At 42.9% G+C, this 15,913-nt stretch overlaps 1 protein-coding gene across 1 annotated transcript; it reads left to right on the forward strand.

The window, feature by feature from the left end:
* The first annotated feature begins 104 nt into the window (after positions 1–104).
* LOC311137189 (uncharacterized protein) lies at positions 105–7,951 on the forward strand. The gene is made up of 14 exons (XM_084171548.1): positions 105–146; positions 552–612; positions 2,047–2,140; positions 2,231–2,318; positions 2,636–2,987; positions 3,188–3,281; positions 3,585–3,672; positions 3,874–4,180; positions 5,519–5,612; positions 5,715–5,802; positions 5,963–6,287; positions 6,419–6,512; positions 6,607–6,694; positions 6,888–7,951. Exons 2-14 carry the CDS (start codon positions 561–563, stop codon positions 7,494–7,496), a joined length of 2,373 nt encoding a protein of 790 aa, XP_084027674.1. The 5' UTR covers positions 105–146; positions 552–560; the 3' UTR covers positions 7,497–7,951.
* Positions 7,952–15,913: the final 7,962 nt, after the last annotated feature.

Consider the following 15,913-nt stretch of genomic DNA (forward strand, 5'->3'; position numbering starts at 1 on the left):
CCATGCTACAGTTACGCCACAGTAAACAACCAATCATATTCGTTGAAATACATGCAATAGGGTGCACCCTTCTCGGATCGTGCACAACACTGACTAGCTAGCTAGGAATACAGAAGAAAAACTGCAAAACAACTTTTGTTAAAAATGTGAGTGTTTTTTGTGTCATCGTGTAACCGGTTCACGTTGGTACCAACTCGAAATATTTATAACAGACGAATTTACTGGGAGATGAAAATAGGAAATTGTTTTCACTGTTATCCTGCCAAGGGGTTGGGTTATCGGAGTTAGCTACTTGCTACCAAACGTTAGCTGCTAGCTAGCTAAACAACTAATCAAGGGCTGGCAAATCCTACATTATTTGTTGACAAACTGCCCCTTGCATTTGAGAAATAAACATTTCCCGAAGAGAAAAATACAAACGATCAAACTTAAGGAGCTGGTGGATGCTGGATAGCTAGCTACCACTGCCTAATAAGCTATTCTTATCCGGATGGGAAGCTTGTGTGCATGAGCACGCTTCCTTCCTGTAAGTTCTATTCTCCATTCTCTAGCTGGTGCAAATGGAGTCAACAATGGACCCAACGCCTAATGTCACAGATAACTTGTATAAAAGTGAGTAGCAAATGTTAATTAGCTATTTTCCTTCGTTTCATTTAGTTACTTACCATAAGGTAAATTGTCACATGCATGGAACTGCAGGCTGTTGTGCTAGTGAAGTCATTAATTGAATGGGTTGTTTTTATGCCCTGTGCTTCCGTTGTAGATATACACTACATGGCCAAAAGTACGTGGACACCCCTTCAAATTAGTGGATTTGGCTATTTCAGCCACAACCGTTGCTGACAGATGTATAAAATCGAGCACACCGCCATGCAATCTCCATAGACAAACATTGGCAGTAGAATGGCCTTACTGAAGAGCTCAGTGACTTTCAACGTGTCACCATCATAGGATGCCACCTTTCCAACAAGTCAGTTAGTCAAATTTCTGCCCTGCTAGAGCTGCCCCGGTCAACGGTAAGTGCTGTTATTGTGAAGTGGAAACAACTAGGAGCAACAATGGCTCAGCCGCGAAGTGGTAGGCCACACAAGCACACACAACGGGACTGCCGAGTGCTGAAGCGCATAAAAATCTGTCCTCTGTTGCAACACTCACTACAGAGTTCCAAATTGCCTCTGGAAGCAACGGCCGAACAAGAACTAGAACTGTTCATCGGGAGCTTCATGAAATGGGTTTCCATAGCCAAGCAGCCGCACACAAGCCTAAGATCACCATGCGCAATGCCAAGCGTCGGCTGGAGTGATGTTAAGCTTGCCGCCATTAGACTGGAGCAGTGGAAATGCGTTCTCTGGAGTGATGAATCACGATTCACCATCTGGCAGTCCAATGGACGAATCTGAGTTTGGCGGATGCCAGTAGAACCTACCTGCCCGAATGCATAGTGCCAACTGTAAAGTTTGGTGGAGGAGGAATAATGGTCTGGGACTGTTTTCCATGGTTCGGGCTAGGCCCCTTAGTTCCAGTGAAGGGAAATCTTAACGCTACAGCATACAATGACATTCTAGACAATTCTGTGCTTCCAACTTTGTGGCAACAGTTTGGGGAAGGCCCTTTCCTGTTTCAGCATGACCATGCCCCCGTGCACAAAGCAAGGTCCATACAGAAATGGTTTGTCGATATCGGTGTGGAAGAACTTGACTGGCCTGCACAGAGCCCTGACCTCAACCCCATCGAACACCTTTGGGATGAATTGGAACGCCTACTGCGAGCCAGGCCTAATCGCCCAACATCAGTGATCGACTTCACTAATGCTCTTGTGGCTGAATGGAAGTAAGTCCCCGCAGCAATGTTCCAACATCTAGTGGAAAGCCTTCCCAGAAGAGTGGAGGCTGTTGTAGCAGCAAAGGGGGGGACCAACTCCATATTAATGCCCATGATTTTGGAATGAGATGTTCGACGACCAGGTGTCCACATACTTTTGTAGTGTGTAGTTGCACCAAGCTTTGAACTACTAGGTGATTACAATCAAATGCGTTTTGTTTACAGTGACTGAAGAGGACGTCAAGAGGTTAATAGAACTGCGTTCCTCCAATGAGGCTCTTTTCACAGGAAAAAGAAATGCTGCCAAGGTTGCCTGGAAGTATGTGAGGGTTGTCATATGTATGAAATTGTATACACCAAGTATACCAAAACCAGTTTATCTAACGATTTTCTATCTTTAACTGTGCAGTGCAATTCTAAAGGGATTAGGTCTTGAGGGAAAGCTGACAGCTGACCAGATTGCCAAAAAGTGGGAAAATCTGAAGACTAGATACAAGGTAAAGTGTGTGTGTGTGCGCACTTGGAAGACTGAAGTTGGGTGTTTACTGATATTGTCAATATTTACTGACCATGTCTTCAAAACAAAAAAGCCTCATCCCAGCAGTGGAGGCTGGTGGGAGGAGCTATAGGAGGACATGCTGATTGTAATGGCTGGAATGGAACAGAGTCAAACGTGTGGTTTCCATATGTTTGATATCGTTCCATGAATTCCATTCCAGCCATTACAATGAGCCTGTCCTCCTATAGCTCCTCATACCAGCCTCCTCTGCATCCCAGCCATTGTCCTACTTCTGTATTTGTCTTTTTCCTTAAGGATTTAAAATACCCTTTTCTTGGCAAGGACACTGTTGCTACCAGCATAGCCTCCTGGCCTTGGTTCCAACTTATGGATGAGGCCATGGATGGACGCCTCTTCAACAGCGCCCACGTTTTGGCGGTGGAATCTTTGGGTGGTGAGGATCCAGGTGCTCCATCGCCATTAACCAACGAGAGAGAACAGGGGACCGAGGGTGCTGACATTTTGGAGTTCTTGATCAAAACGGAAATGGAGGACAGTGCAGGGGCAGGGAACTTGGAGAACAATGCAACAGTTAACACTGATGCAACTCAGACCGGGGCCCCTACTACTATGGGCTGGCGAAGAATGTCAGAATGCTCATATAAAAGTAAGTGAGCTGAGCATACTCTGTGATTCTGTTGACAGTTAAAATTATTTATTAAACCTTAATATTTGTCCAGGAGGTCTGTCTAGATTCTTGGTCTTTAGTAATTGTAGTTATTGATTGTTAGCAAGCTTGCTGCAAAAAGTGTGTTACTTGATACAAGGTAATCATTCATATTACTGACATTGTTTCTTGCTCAACAGTGACAGAGCAGGAGACAGAGAGAATGATAAAGCTGCGTGCCGTGAATGAGGCTCTCTTCACAGGCAGAAAACATACTGCTAAGCCAGCCTGGAGGTGTGTATGTCTGGGAAGGACAGATACAGACCATATTTTTGCCCAGCACATTCTGTGATTGTCTGTCCCTAATCCACCCCTAGCTCTTTCGCACTTATGTATGTCTAAAAGGACTGGATAGGTGTAAACAATATGGTGAAAATGTCTGCCTAGCTAGCCTATCAGAAGTCAAAATTGAGCTATTACCATATTGCTTATACCTATTTGATCATTTCAGATTTTGTTTAGTGTCCTAACTGAGAATTTGTTTGAAAATTGTGTTTTAAGTTAACCATTGTTTTTTATCTCCATGTTTTCCTGCAGAGCTATTTTGAATGAGTTGGGTCTTCAGGGAAAGGTGACTACTGACCAGCTAGCCAAAAAGTGGGATAACCTCAAGAGGCGATATAAGGTAGTGTGAGAGTGATGGCAGTAGTCAACTAGTGTATTTGTGTATGTAACATGTATTAGTGAACTTTTAGTGTAGTGTATAAGAAACATTCTCCTAGTCTCTAAATAATTCTTGATCCACAATGTGTCTCGCATCACCTCCTGCACAAATCTCCTCTCAATTCCACACTGCTCTGTCCACTGTGTTCCTCTTTTGGTGCAGGAGTTGAAATGTCCAGCCCGCGGCATGGAGAGCAACCCAAATTCCTGGCCCTGGTTCTACCGCATGAATGATGCCGTCGAGGGGCGATTCGCCGGCTGCGCCCCCATCCTGACGCCAGTAGTAGAGGAAGGTGATGAGGAGTTTGAGCCCTCTCCACCACCAAGGAAGAGGGCTCGTCGGACACCAGGGAGGGGGGGAATGTCGGAGTTCTTGACAGAGTCAGAAATGGATGAGCTGGTAGAAACAGAGGATAGGAACGGTGCAGCCATAGGGGAGTATCACAGGACCACGGAATTCTCATATAAGCGTAAGTGATTATGTTTTTCCTTTTTTAAAGGGATGATTTGCTCAAAATACAACATGACTGTACAAAATCAATATGATTTTCCACTTACTTAGGCTGGTATTGGTTGACCCAGACAGTTTTTAAAGTGCATGTTTGAGTTATTTAGTTAGGTTCGCCATCTTGTGACCCTAAGTCTTGTGAGTTATTGGTAATATGCTAACTAGTAGCAACAATAACTGATAAACAGCTTCTATCGCCAGGCCATCACTGTTAAACAGTTACCACTAGCCGACCTCCGCCCAGTACCCTGCCCTGAACCTTGGACACTGTCACTACCTGGCTACCACCCAGTACTCTACCCTGCACTTTAGAGACTGCTGCCCTATGTACATAGTCATTGAACACTGGTCACTTTAATCATGTCTACATACTGTTTTCTAGTCATGGCTCATCCTATAGAACTACTGCTATACACACACCTTTTCTATTTACATACTGTCCATACACGCCATTCACATACAGGCCTCCTGTAGCTCAGTTGGTAGTGCATGGCGCTTGCAACGCCAGGATTGTGGGTTCGATTCCCACGGGGGGCCAGAATGAAAAATGTATGCACTCACTAACTGTAAGTCGCTCTGGATAAGAGCATCTGCTAAATGACTAAAATGTAAATGTAAATATATATTTACACTGAGTATACAAAACATTAAGAACACCTGCTCTTTCCATGACAGACTGACCAGGTGAATCCAGTTGAAAGCTATGATCCCTTATTGATTTCACTTGTTAAATCCACTTCAATCAGTGTAGATGAAGGGGAGGAGACAGGGTAATGAAGAATTTTTATGCCTTGAGACAATTGAGACATGGATTGTGTATGTGTGCCATTGAGGGTGAATGGGCAAGACAAAAGATTGAAGTGCCTTTGAATGGGATATAGTAGTAGGTACCAGGCGCACCGGTTTTTGTGAAGAAATGCAACGCTGCTGGGTTTTCACGTTCAACAGTTTCCTATGTGTATCAAGAATGGTTCACCACCCAAAGGACATCCAGCCGACTTGACACAACTGTGGGAAGCATTGGAGTCAACATGGGCCAGCATCCCTGTGGAACGCTTGACACCTTGTTGAGTCCGTGCCCTGACGAATTGAGGCTGTTCTGAGGGGGGAGGGGGGGGGGTGTAAAATGTTTGACATTTTACTGCATTGTTAGGAGCTAGTATCATAAGCATTTCGCGGCACCCACTATAACATCTGCTGAGCTGTGTACGCAACCAATAAACTTTGATTTGAACAAGGTACTTCGATAACACTTCTTTGTGAAGAATAACGCTGGTTGTTATATTTGCTTGCATTACAGTGACTGAAGAGGACACCAAGAGATTGATAGAGCTGCGTGCTTCCAATGAGGCTCTTTTCACAGGGAAGAGAAATACTGCCAAGCCTGCCTGGAGGTGAGTTGGCTTGTGTTGTAAGAAAATATTTGGCCAAATAAAAATCTGCTATTTCCAGTCAATGTACTTAGTTTATTTTGTACATCCCTTATTTCTCTGCAGGGCAATAGTAAAAGAGATGGGCCTCGCAGGCAAGTTGTCTGCTGACCAGGTCTCCAAAAAGTGGGACAACCTGAAGACAAAATTCAAGGTACTGTAACTAGTGTGTGTCTATGTACAATCTCACCCTATTTGTCAGTGTGTGTACTTGCACATGTATGTGTACATCCATGCTTATTTGTGGGACCGGAGGATGGGTAAGTCACTAAGTTTTATCTCTCAATAAATGTAGATCTTCTTTTCTCCTTTAGGACTTGAAGTACCCGCCACGTGGCATGGAGAACCAGAGCAGCCCTGCCTCCTGGCCTTGGTTCCAACTTATGAACGATGCTTTCGAGGGCCTACTGGCCGGGAGAGCCCCCAAAATAACGCCTGTATGGATGAGCGAGGAAGACTACTTGTTTGTATCCTCACCGATGCCTACAGAGAGAGACCCGTGTCCCATGCCAGAGAGGAGTGGGATTTCGGAGCTGGAAGAGGGAATGGGACCAGGGGACACAGATGTGGATGGAACGGTTACGTTCATCGATGCCAGTGGAGAGGAGTGCCCCACACCTTTGGAATTCTCCTATAAAAGTCAGTGCAATTCCTTCATTCTTCATGTCTCAGAATGTACTTTTCAAAGTAAAACCTCAGGAGATAAAAATGGATGAATGTTGACAAAATGTGAGGTAAACAAATCAACTTTATTTTTGTTTTGATGACAGTGACAGAGCAGGATACGAGGAGGCTGATCAAGTTGCGTGCTGCCAATGAGGTTCTCTTCACTGGAAGGCGAAATGCTGCCAAGACTGCATGGAAGTGAGTAGGATTTAGGGATGAAAAGAAATGTCAACGACAAAGCACTGATGTCAAATATGCATTATCAAAACTCATTGATCATGTTTGTGTGCAGGGCCATTTTAAAAGAGTTGGGTCTCATGGGAAAGGTGTCAACTTACCAGGTGGCCAAGAAGTGGGACAACTTAAAGAGGAGATATAAGGTAAACGAAATGTTTGTTTGCTGCAAATTTGTGCAACATGAAATAAACCGAACTGTAAATGGATCAAAATCAGAATGTTTTTAATGAAGGACCAATCCTTCCTAATGACCATGCATTGCTCAAACACTGTAGTCTGCTCTGTGTTTGTATTCTATCCTGTGTTCACACTTGTCCCCTGTTGTTCCCTGAACAGGACCTGAAGTACCCTCCTGTGGGCATGGAGAGCATGGCAGACAATGCTGCTTCCTGGCCATGGTTCTACCTCATGAACGAGGCCATGGAGGGCCGCCTTGCTGCCAGCGGACCCGTCCTGACCCCTATAACGGAGGGCGACGACCCCGAGCCTTCCCCTTCGCAGCCCACTCGAAATAGAGGACGCCAGTTGCTGGACAGGGGCGACACCACACTGGAGTACGACCAAGAGATGTATGCGGACCCCGCCACAGAGGAGTGCGACCGGGCCACAGCAGAGTGTGAGAGGGCCCTGAGAGAGGAGAGGTTGGGTAGGGGGCCAGCTGGGGGCAATGCTGCTCACAAGGGAGTAACACTGGAGAGAGAGTGGGAGATGGTGGAGAGGGAGAGGGCAGCAATAGAGGGGGATAGAGCGGCGGTGGACAGAGAGCGGCAGTGGCTGGACAGCGAGAGAGCCAACTTGGCAAGAGAGAGGATGCTGTTGGAACAGGATCGGGTGGCACTGGGGAGAGAGAGAGAGGCCTTTGAGAGCCAGAGGGCAGCAGTGGTGATGAACAGCGCTACAGTGGTGCACACTGGACACATTAACCACTGTGGGATGGGGATGTAGACTGATGGTATAGACAGCCTTGGAAGCCAAGGACTAATCAAGAACCTTCAAGTTACTTGGAGAACAGACTTTTCAGCATGTTTTCACCTTATTGGCTTGAGATTAATCTATTTTTACACTCTCTAAACTTAATGGTTTGTTCAACTGAACCAGTGAGAGATTTCAATCTGTGACATTGTGCACTTGTTTTGAATGACATTTGGGAATTTCTCTCTGTTGTATTTCTTTTGACAGAGTAGGCTAATGATATAAGCCGTAACGTTTTTATGATTTGACTCATCTCAATGACCTCATACCGTCTTTTCAGTCTTGGTAGCAATTACAATATATTGTAATAAAATACAAATAAGCACCATAAGTGAGAGAACTGAACGCTTCTAAAAGTACTAACTTTTAAAATGTGTCTGTGAAAGCTGTTTTCAATTTCAAACAATTAAAATGCTGTAACGTACTGCAAAAAAAGTATGGAAGTGAATTATTGTTTGGAAAATCTAATCACAGTAGGAGAGAGGGTTAAGTCGAGCCATTTTTTACATTCAGCATCACTCAGTCAAGGGAAATATATACAGTGCATTCGGAAAGTATTCAGACCCCTTGACTTATACGTTACAGCGTTATTCTAAAATCGATTAAATAGTTTTTCCCCCAATCTACATACAATACCCCATAATGGCAAAGCAAAAACAGGTTTGTTGAAATTTTTTGATTTTTTACTATCACATTCACGTAAGTATTCAGACCCTTTTGCTCAGTACTTTGTTGAAGCACCTTTGGCAGCGATTACAGCCTCGAGTCTTCTTGGGTATGACGTTACAAGCTTGGCACACCTGTATTTGGGAAGTTTCTCCCATACCTCTCAAGCTCTGTCAGGTTGGATGGGGAGCGTCGCTGCACAGCTATTTTCAGGTCTCTCCAGAGATGTTCGATCAGGTTCAAGTCCGGCCTCTGGCTGTGTCACTCAAGGACATTCAGAGACATGTGTGCTTAGGTTTGTTGTCCTGTTGAACCTTCGCCCCAGTCTGAGGTCCTGAGCGGTCTGGAGCAGGTTGTCATCAAGGATCTCTCTATACTTTGCTCTGTTCATCTTTCCCTCGATCCTGACTAGTCTCCCAGTCCCTGCCGCTGAAATACTTCCCCACAGCATGATGCTGCCACCACCATGCTTCACAGTATGGATAGTACCAGGTTTCCTCCAGACGTGACGCTTGGCATTCAGGCCAAAGAGTTCAATCTTGGTTTCATCAGACCAGAGAATCTTGTTTCTCATGGTCTGAAAGTGGTCTTTAGGTGCCTTTTGGCAAACTCCAAACCGACTTTTATCCTGTGCCTTTTACTGAGGAGTAGCTTCTGTCTGGCCACTCTAGCATAAAGGCCTGATTTGGTGGAGTGCTGCAGAGATGATTGTCCTACTGGAAGGTTCACCCATCTCCACAGAGGAACTCTGGAGCTCTGTTAAAGTGACCATTGGGTTCTTGGTCACCTCCCTGACCAATACCCTTCTCCCCAGATTTCTCAGTTTGGCCAGTTCTAGGAAGAGTCTTGGTGGTTCCAAACTTCTTCCATTTAAGTGTAACCCTCTCACCAGGCTCGAGTTTTGACTCACGATATTACCTTACTTAGAATATCTGAACAGCATGGGATATGAGGTGAGAAGGACATCTCCAATAAGAATCCCTATTGTAAACTCGCTAGGGTGAATGACAAATAGGGTATTAACTTAAAATACAATTATTATAGACTTGGTTATTATTATAAGGATATGCTTTCCCATGCATTAAATGAAACAAACAGCTTGCTTAAACCCTGGGCGCGCGTTGGAGCTAAAAAAAAAAAAGACATACATAAAGTCCCGAAGTCCAGCCCACATTTGTAGTTACTCACTACTCGTAGATAATGCCTCAGCAAAGTATAGCAGTTCCGTGCAGGTGTCCTCACAAAATCCACAGCTATCAATGCAGCCAGTACTCCATAGCAGCAACAGACATCCCGTGGAAACCCGAACTCGTTGATCGTCACAAGCAATTCTCACCAAGTCTCAAAAGATGCTAAGATAATCTCTAGGTTTTAGCAAGGGTATTACATAAGAATGATCAATGCCACTGTGTTCTTGGGGACCTTCAATGCTGCAGAAATGTTTTGGTACCCTTCCCCAGATCTGTGCCTCAACACAATCCTATCTCGGATCTCTACGGACAGTTCCTTCAACCTCATGGCTTGGTTTTGCCTCTGACATGCAGTGTCAACTGTGGGACCTTATATAGACAGGTGTCTGCCTTTCCTAATCATGTCCAATCAATTGAATTTACCACAGGTGGACTCCAATCAAGTTGTAGAAACATCTCAAGGATGATCAATGGAAACAGGATGCACCTGAGCTCAATTTCGAGTCTCATAGCAAAGGGTCTGAATACTTATGTAAATAAGGTATTTATGTTACTTTTTTTGTATACCTTTGCAAAACATTCTAAAAACCTGTTTTTGCTTTGTCATTGTGGGGTATTATTGTGTGTAGATTGAGGAAAACATTTTATTTAATCCATTTTAGAATAAGGCTGTAACGTAACAAAATGTGGAAAAGGGAAGGGGTCTGAATACTTTCCAAAGGCACTGTAGTATTATTTCTAACAGATATCTACATATATTCCAGGATGTTACGTATCCCTGGAAATAATCAGAATTCATGTAAACATTACCGTTTTGAAAACATAGCTTGTCCAAAAAAAGTGGTATTGAAGTGATCTCCAGCCTTGTCCTCGTCAACACTCTCACCTGTGTTAACAAGAGAATCACTGACATGATGGCAGCTGGTCCTTTTGTGGCAGGGCTGAAATGCAGTGGAAATGTTTTTTGGGATTAAGTTCATTTTCATGGCAAAGAGGGACTTTGCAATTAATTGCAATTCATCTGATCACTCATCATGACATTCTGGAGTATATGCAAATTGCCATCATCAAAACTGAGGCAGCAGACTGTGAACATTTTTATTTGTGTCATTCTCAAAACTTTTGACCACGACTGTAGAGCAATCAGTGGTGTAAAGTACTTAAGTAAAAATACTTTAAAGTACTAATTAAGTAGTTTTGGGGGGTATCTGTACTTTACTATTTTTTTACTTTTACTTTTACTCCACTACATTCCTAAGGAACATAATGCACTTTTTACTCCATATATTTTCCCTGACACCCAAAAGTACTAGTTACATTTCGAATGCTTAGCAGGACAAAAAAAAATTCAAATTCACGCACTTATCAAGAGAACATCCCTGGTCATCCCTACTGCCTCTAATCTGCCGGATTTACTTAACACAAATGCTTCATTTGTAAATGATGTCTGAGTGTTGGAGTGTTCCTGGCTATCTGTAAATTAAAAAAACAAGAAAATCATGCCGTCTGGTTTTCTTTATATAAAGTATGTGAAATGATTTATACTTTTGATACTTAAGTATATTTTAACAAGTACATTTACTTTTGATACTTAAGTATATTTCAAACCAAATACTTTTAGACTTTTACACAAGTAGTATTTGGCTGGGTGACTTTCACTTTCATTTGAGTAATTTTCTATTAACGTCTACGGGATCGGTGTCCCGTATACGGGACTGTTGAGCTAACATGTGCTAATGTGATTAGCATGACTGTTGTAAGTAACGGCAAACTTTCCAGGACATAGACATGTCTTATATGGGCAGAAAGCTTAAATTCTTGTTTATCTAACTGCACTGTCCAATTTACAGTAGCTATTACAGTGAAAAAACACCATGCTATTGTTTGAGGAGAGTGCACAACAACAAAAAACGTATCACGGCAACTGTTTTGATACATTCACCTCTGAAGGTAAATAATGTACTTACATTCAGTAATCTTGCTCTGATTTGTCATCCTAAGGGTCCTTGAGATAAAATGTAGCATAGTTTTGTTTGATAAAATCCATTTTTTTATTCAAATGTAGGAACTGGGTTCTACAGTTTGAACCCATGCTGTCTCTAGGCTCCACACCCACCCCACCCGGCCATCTAGATGTGTGAAAGTTAGTGTATAAACTAATGATCCATCATGTATGACATTCCTGGGAGTGTGTAAACTTACATTTTGTATTACCATATCATTTTTGTATGTTCTCTATAGTTATGTACTTGAAAATGTATCAATTGACCAATTCGTCACATTTGGGCAGACTTGATACAAAATAGTCCAGTATTGCAATGCTTCACTGGATCAATCTGAAACTTTGCACACACACTTCTGTCATCTAGTGGTCAAAATCTAAATTGCGCCTGAACTGCAATATTATATTGTGGCCTTTCGCTTGCATTACAAATATGATGGAACAAAATAAATGCATGTTTTTTTTGTTTGTATTATCTTTTACCAGATCTAATGTGTTATATTCTCCTACATTCATTTCACATTTTCACAAACTTCAAAGTGTTTCCTATCAAATGGTATCAAGAATATGCATATCCTTGCTTCAGGTCCTGAGCTACAGGCAGTTAGATTTGAGTATGTCATTTTATGCGAAAATTGAAAAAATGGTTAAGTATGACAATTGGGTACTTTTTCCACCACAGAATAATCTTAAAATGATCTACTTTGGTTTAGATACAAGCATCATGAAACCTCTAACATTAATTTGACTTGGTGAAAATCCGTTTTTTTTAGACCTAACGTGTTTACCACTTTTTCCATGTACAGTGCCTTCAGAAAGTATTCATACCCCTTGACTTATTCCACATTTTGTGTTACAGCCTAAATTCAAAATGGATTATATTTATTTCTCACCCATCTACACACAATACCCAATAATGACAAAGTGAAAACATGCTTTTAGAAATGTTTGCAAATTTATAGGACATTTAATACAGAAATATTTCATTTACATAAGTATTCAAACCCCTGTTAGAATCACCTTTGGCAGCAATTACAGCTGTGAGTGTTTCTGAGTAAGTCTCTAAGAGCTTATATGCACATATATGGATGGTACAATATTTGCACATTCTCTTTAAATTCTTCAAGCTCTGTCAAGTTGGTTGTTCATGATTGGTAGACAGCCATTTTCAAGTCTTGCCATAGATTTTCCAGCCGATTTGAGTCAAAACTGTAACTATGCCACTCAGGTACATTCAATGTCGTCTTGGAAAGGAACTCCAGTGTATATTTGATCTTGTGTTTTAGGTTATTGTCCTACTGAAAGGTGAATATTTCTCCCAGTGTCAGGTTTTCCTCTAGGATTTTGCTTAGCTCTATTCCATTTATTTTTATCCCCAAAAAAAACTCCCTACTCCTTGCCGATGACAAGCATACATATACAGTGAGGGAAAAAAGTATTTGATCCCCTGCTGATTTTGTATGTTTTCCCACTGACAAAGAAATGATCAGTCTATAATTTTAATGGTAGGTTTATATGAATAGTGAGAAAAAAATCCAGAAAAACTCATGTCAAAAATGTTATAAATTGATTTGCATTTTAATGAGGGAAATAAGTATTTGACCCCTCTGCAAAACATTACTTAGTACTTGGTGGCAAAACCCTTGTTGGCAATCACAGAGGTCAGCTGTTTCTTGTAGTTGGCCACCAGGTTTACACACATCTCAGGAAGGATTTTGTCCCACTCCTCTTTGCAGATCTTCTCCAAGTCATTAAGGTTTCGAGGCTGACATTTGGCAATTCAAACCTTCAGCTCCCTCCACAGATTTTCTATGGGATTAAGGTCTGGAGACTGGCTAGGCCACTCCAGGACCTTAATGTGCTCCTTCTTGAGCCACTCCTTTGTTGCCTTGGCCATGTGTTTTGGGTCATCGTCATGCTGGAATACCCATCCACGACCCATTTTCAATGCCCTGGCTGAGGGAAGGAGGTTCTCACCCAAAATTTGACGGTACATGGCCCCGTCCATCGTCCCTTTGATGCGTGAAGTTGTCCTGTCCCCTTAGCAGAAAAACACCCCCAAAGCATAATGTTTCCACCTCCATGTTTGATGGTGTTCTTGGGGTCATAGGCAGCATTCCTCCTCCTCCAAACACGGCGAGTTGAGTTGATGCCAAAGAGCTCCATTTTGGTCTCATCTGACAACAACACTTTCACCCAGTTCTCCTCTGAATCATTCAGATGTTCATTGGCAAACTTCAGACGGGCATGTACAGTGGGGAGAACAAGTATTTGATACACTGCCGATTTTGCAGGTTTTCCTACTTACAAAGCATGTAGAGGTCTGTAATTTTTATCATAGGTACACTTCAACTGTGAGAGACGGAATCTAAAACAAAAATCCAGAAAATCACATTGTATGATTTTTAAGTAATTAATTTGCATTTTATTGCATGACATAAGCATTTGATACATCAGAAAAGCAGAACTTAATATTTGGTACAGAAACCTTTGTTTGCAATTACAGAGATCATACGTTTCCTGTAGGTCTTGACCAGGTTTGCACACACTGCAGCAGGGATTTTGGCCCACTCCTCCATACAGACCTTCTCCAGATCCTTCAGGTTTCGGGGCTGTCGCTGGACAATACAGACTTTCAGCTCCCTCCAAAGATTTTCTATTGGGTTCAGGTCTGGAGACTGGCTAGGCCACTCCAGGACCTTGAGATGCTTCTTACGGAGCCACTCCTTAGTTGCCCTGGCTTCGGGTCGTTGTCATGCTGGAAGACCCAGCCATGACCCATCTTCAATGCTCTTACTGAGGGAAGGAGGTTGTTGGCCAAGATCTCGCGATACATGGCCCCATCCATCCTCCCCTCAATACGGTGCAGTCGTCCTGTCCCCTTTGCAGAAAAGCATCCCCAAAGAATGATGTTTCCACCTCCATGCTTCACGGTTGGGATGGTGTTCTTGGGTTTGTCCTCATCTTTCTTCTTCCTCCAAACACGGCGAGTGGAGTTTAGACCAAAAAGCTCTATTTTTGTCTCATCAGACCACATGACCTTCTCCCATTCCTCCTCTGGATCATCCAGATGGTCATTGGCAAACTTCAGACGGGCCTGGACATGCGCTGGCTTGAGCAGGGGGACCTTGCCTGCGCTGCAGGATTTTAATCCATGACGGCGTAGTGTGTTACTAATGGTTTTCTTTGATACTGTGGTCCCAGCTCTCTTCAGGTCATTGACCAGGTCCTGCCGTGTAGTTCTGGGCTGATCCCTCACCTTCCTCATGATCATTGATGCCCCACGAGGCGAGATCTTGCATGGAGCCCCAGACCGAGGGTAATTGACCGTCATCTTGAACTTCTTCCATTTTCTAATAATTGCGCTAAGAGTTGTTGCCTTCTCACCAAGCTGCTTGCCTATTGTCCTGTAGCCCATCCCAGCCTTGTGCAGGTCTACAATTTTATCCCTGATGTCCTTACACAGCTCTCTGGTCTTGGCCATTGTGGAGAGGTAGGAGTCTGTTTGATTGAGTGTGTGGACAGGTGTCTTTTATACAGGTAACGAGTTCAAACAGGTGCAGTTAATACAGGTAATGAGTGGAGAACAGGAGGGCTTCTTAAAGAAAAACTAACAGGTCTGTGAGAGCCGGAATTCTTACTGGTTGGTAGGTGATCAAATACTTATGTCATGCAATAAAATGCAAATTAATTACTTATAAATCATACAATGTGATTTTCTGGATTTTTGTTTTAGATTCCGTCTCTCACAGTTAAAGTGTACCTATGATAAAATTACAGACCTCTACATGCTTTGTAAGTAGGAAAACCTGCAAAATCGGCAGTGTATCAAATACTTGTTCTCCCCACTGTATCTCCTAGTTCTAATGTATCCATGACATTCACGATTTCCTTAAGAGCATGAGGGTGATAGTTTGTAGTGTGATTTCCTTTACGGTCCATTGAGCTATTTAAAACAGCATTATAATCCCCCACCATAATAATAGTATTGTATTGCTTGCAGGGTTGATCATTTATTATATATATTGTCAAAGAAGTGTGGATCATCATTATTTGGTCCGTAAAGTTTAATGAGCCATATCTGTTTATGGTCCAATAACATATTTCTCCCCACTGTATATGTGCTTTCTTGAGCAGGGGGACCTTGCGGGCGCTGCAGGATTTCAGTCATTCACGGCGTAGTGTGTTACCAATTGTTTTCTTGGTGACTATGGTCCCAGCTGCCTTGAGATCATTGACAAGATCCTCCTGTGTAGTTCTGGGCTGATTCCTCACCGTTCTCATGATCATTGCAACTCCATGGAGCCCCAGGCCAACGGAGATTGACAGTTCTTTTGTGTTTCTTCCATTTGCGAATAATCGCACCAGCTGTTGTCACCTTCTCACCAAGCTGCTTGGCGATGGTCTTGTAGCCCATTCCAGCCTTGTGTAGGTCTACAATCTTGTCCCTGACATCCTTGGAGAGCTCTTTGGTCTTGGCCATGGTGGAGAGTTTGAAATCTGATTGATTGATTGCTTCTGTGGACAGGTGT

This window comes from Coregonus lavaretus, assembly GCF_964263955.1.
Source record: "Coregonus lavaretus genome assembly, chromosome: 11".
Taxonomy (NCBI): Eukaryota; Metazoa; Chordata; class Actinopteri; order Salmoniformes; family Salmonidae; genus Coregonus; species Coregonus lavaretus.

Excerpts from the sequence above, each read along its gene's own strand:
- LOC311137189 (XM_084171548.1), top strand. The coding sequence starts at position 561 with ATGGAGTCAACAATGGACCCAACGCCTAATGTCACAGATAACTTGTAT. Across the intron at positions 4,181-5,518 it reads CACGGAATTCTCATATAAGC|TGACTGAAGAGGACACCAAG; the intron begins GTAAGTGATTAT and ends CTTGCATTACAG. Across the intron at positions 6,695-6,887 it reads ACTTAAAGAGGAGATATAAG|GACCTGAAGTACCCTCCTGT; the intron begins GTAAACGAAATG and ends TTCCCTGAACAG.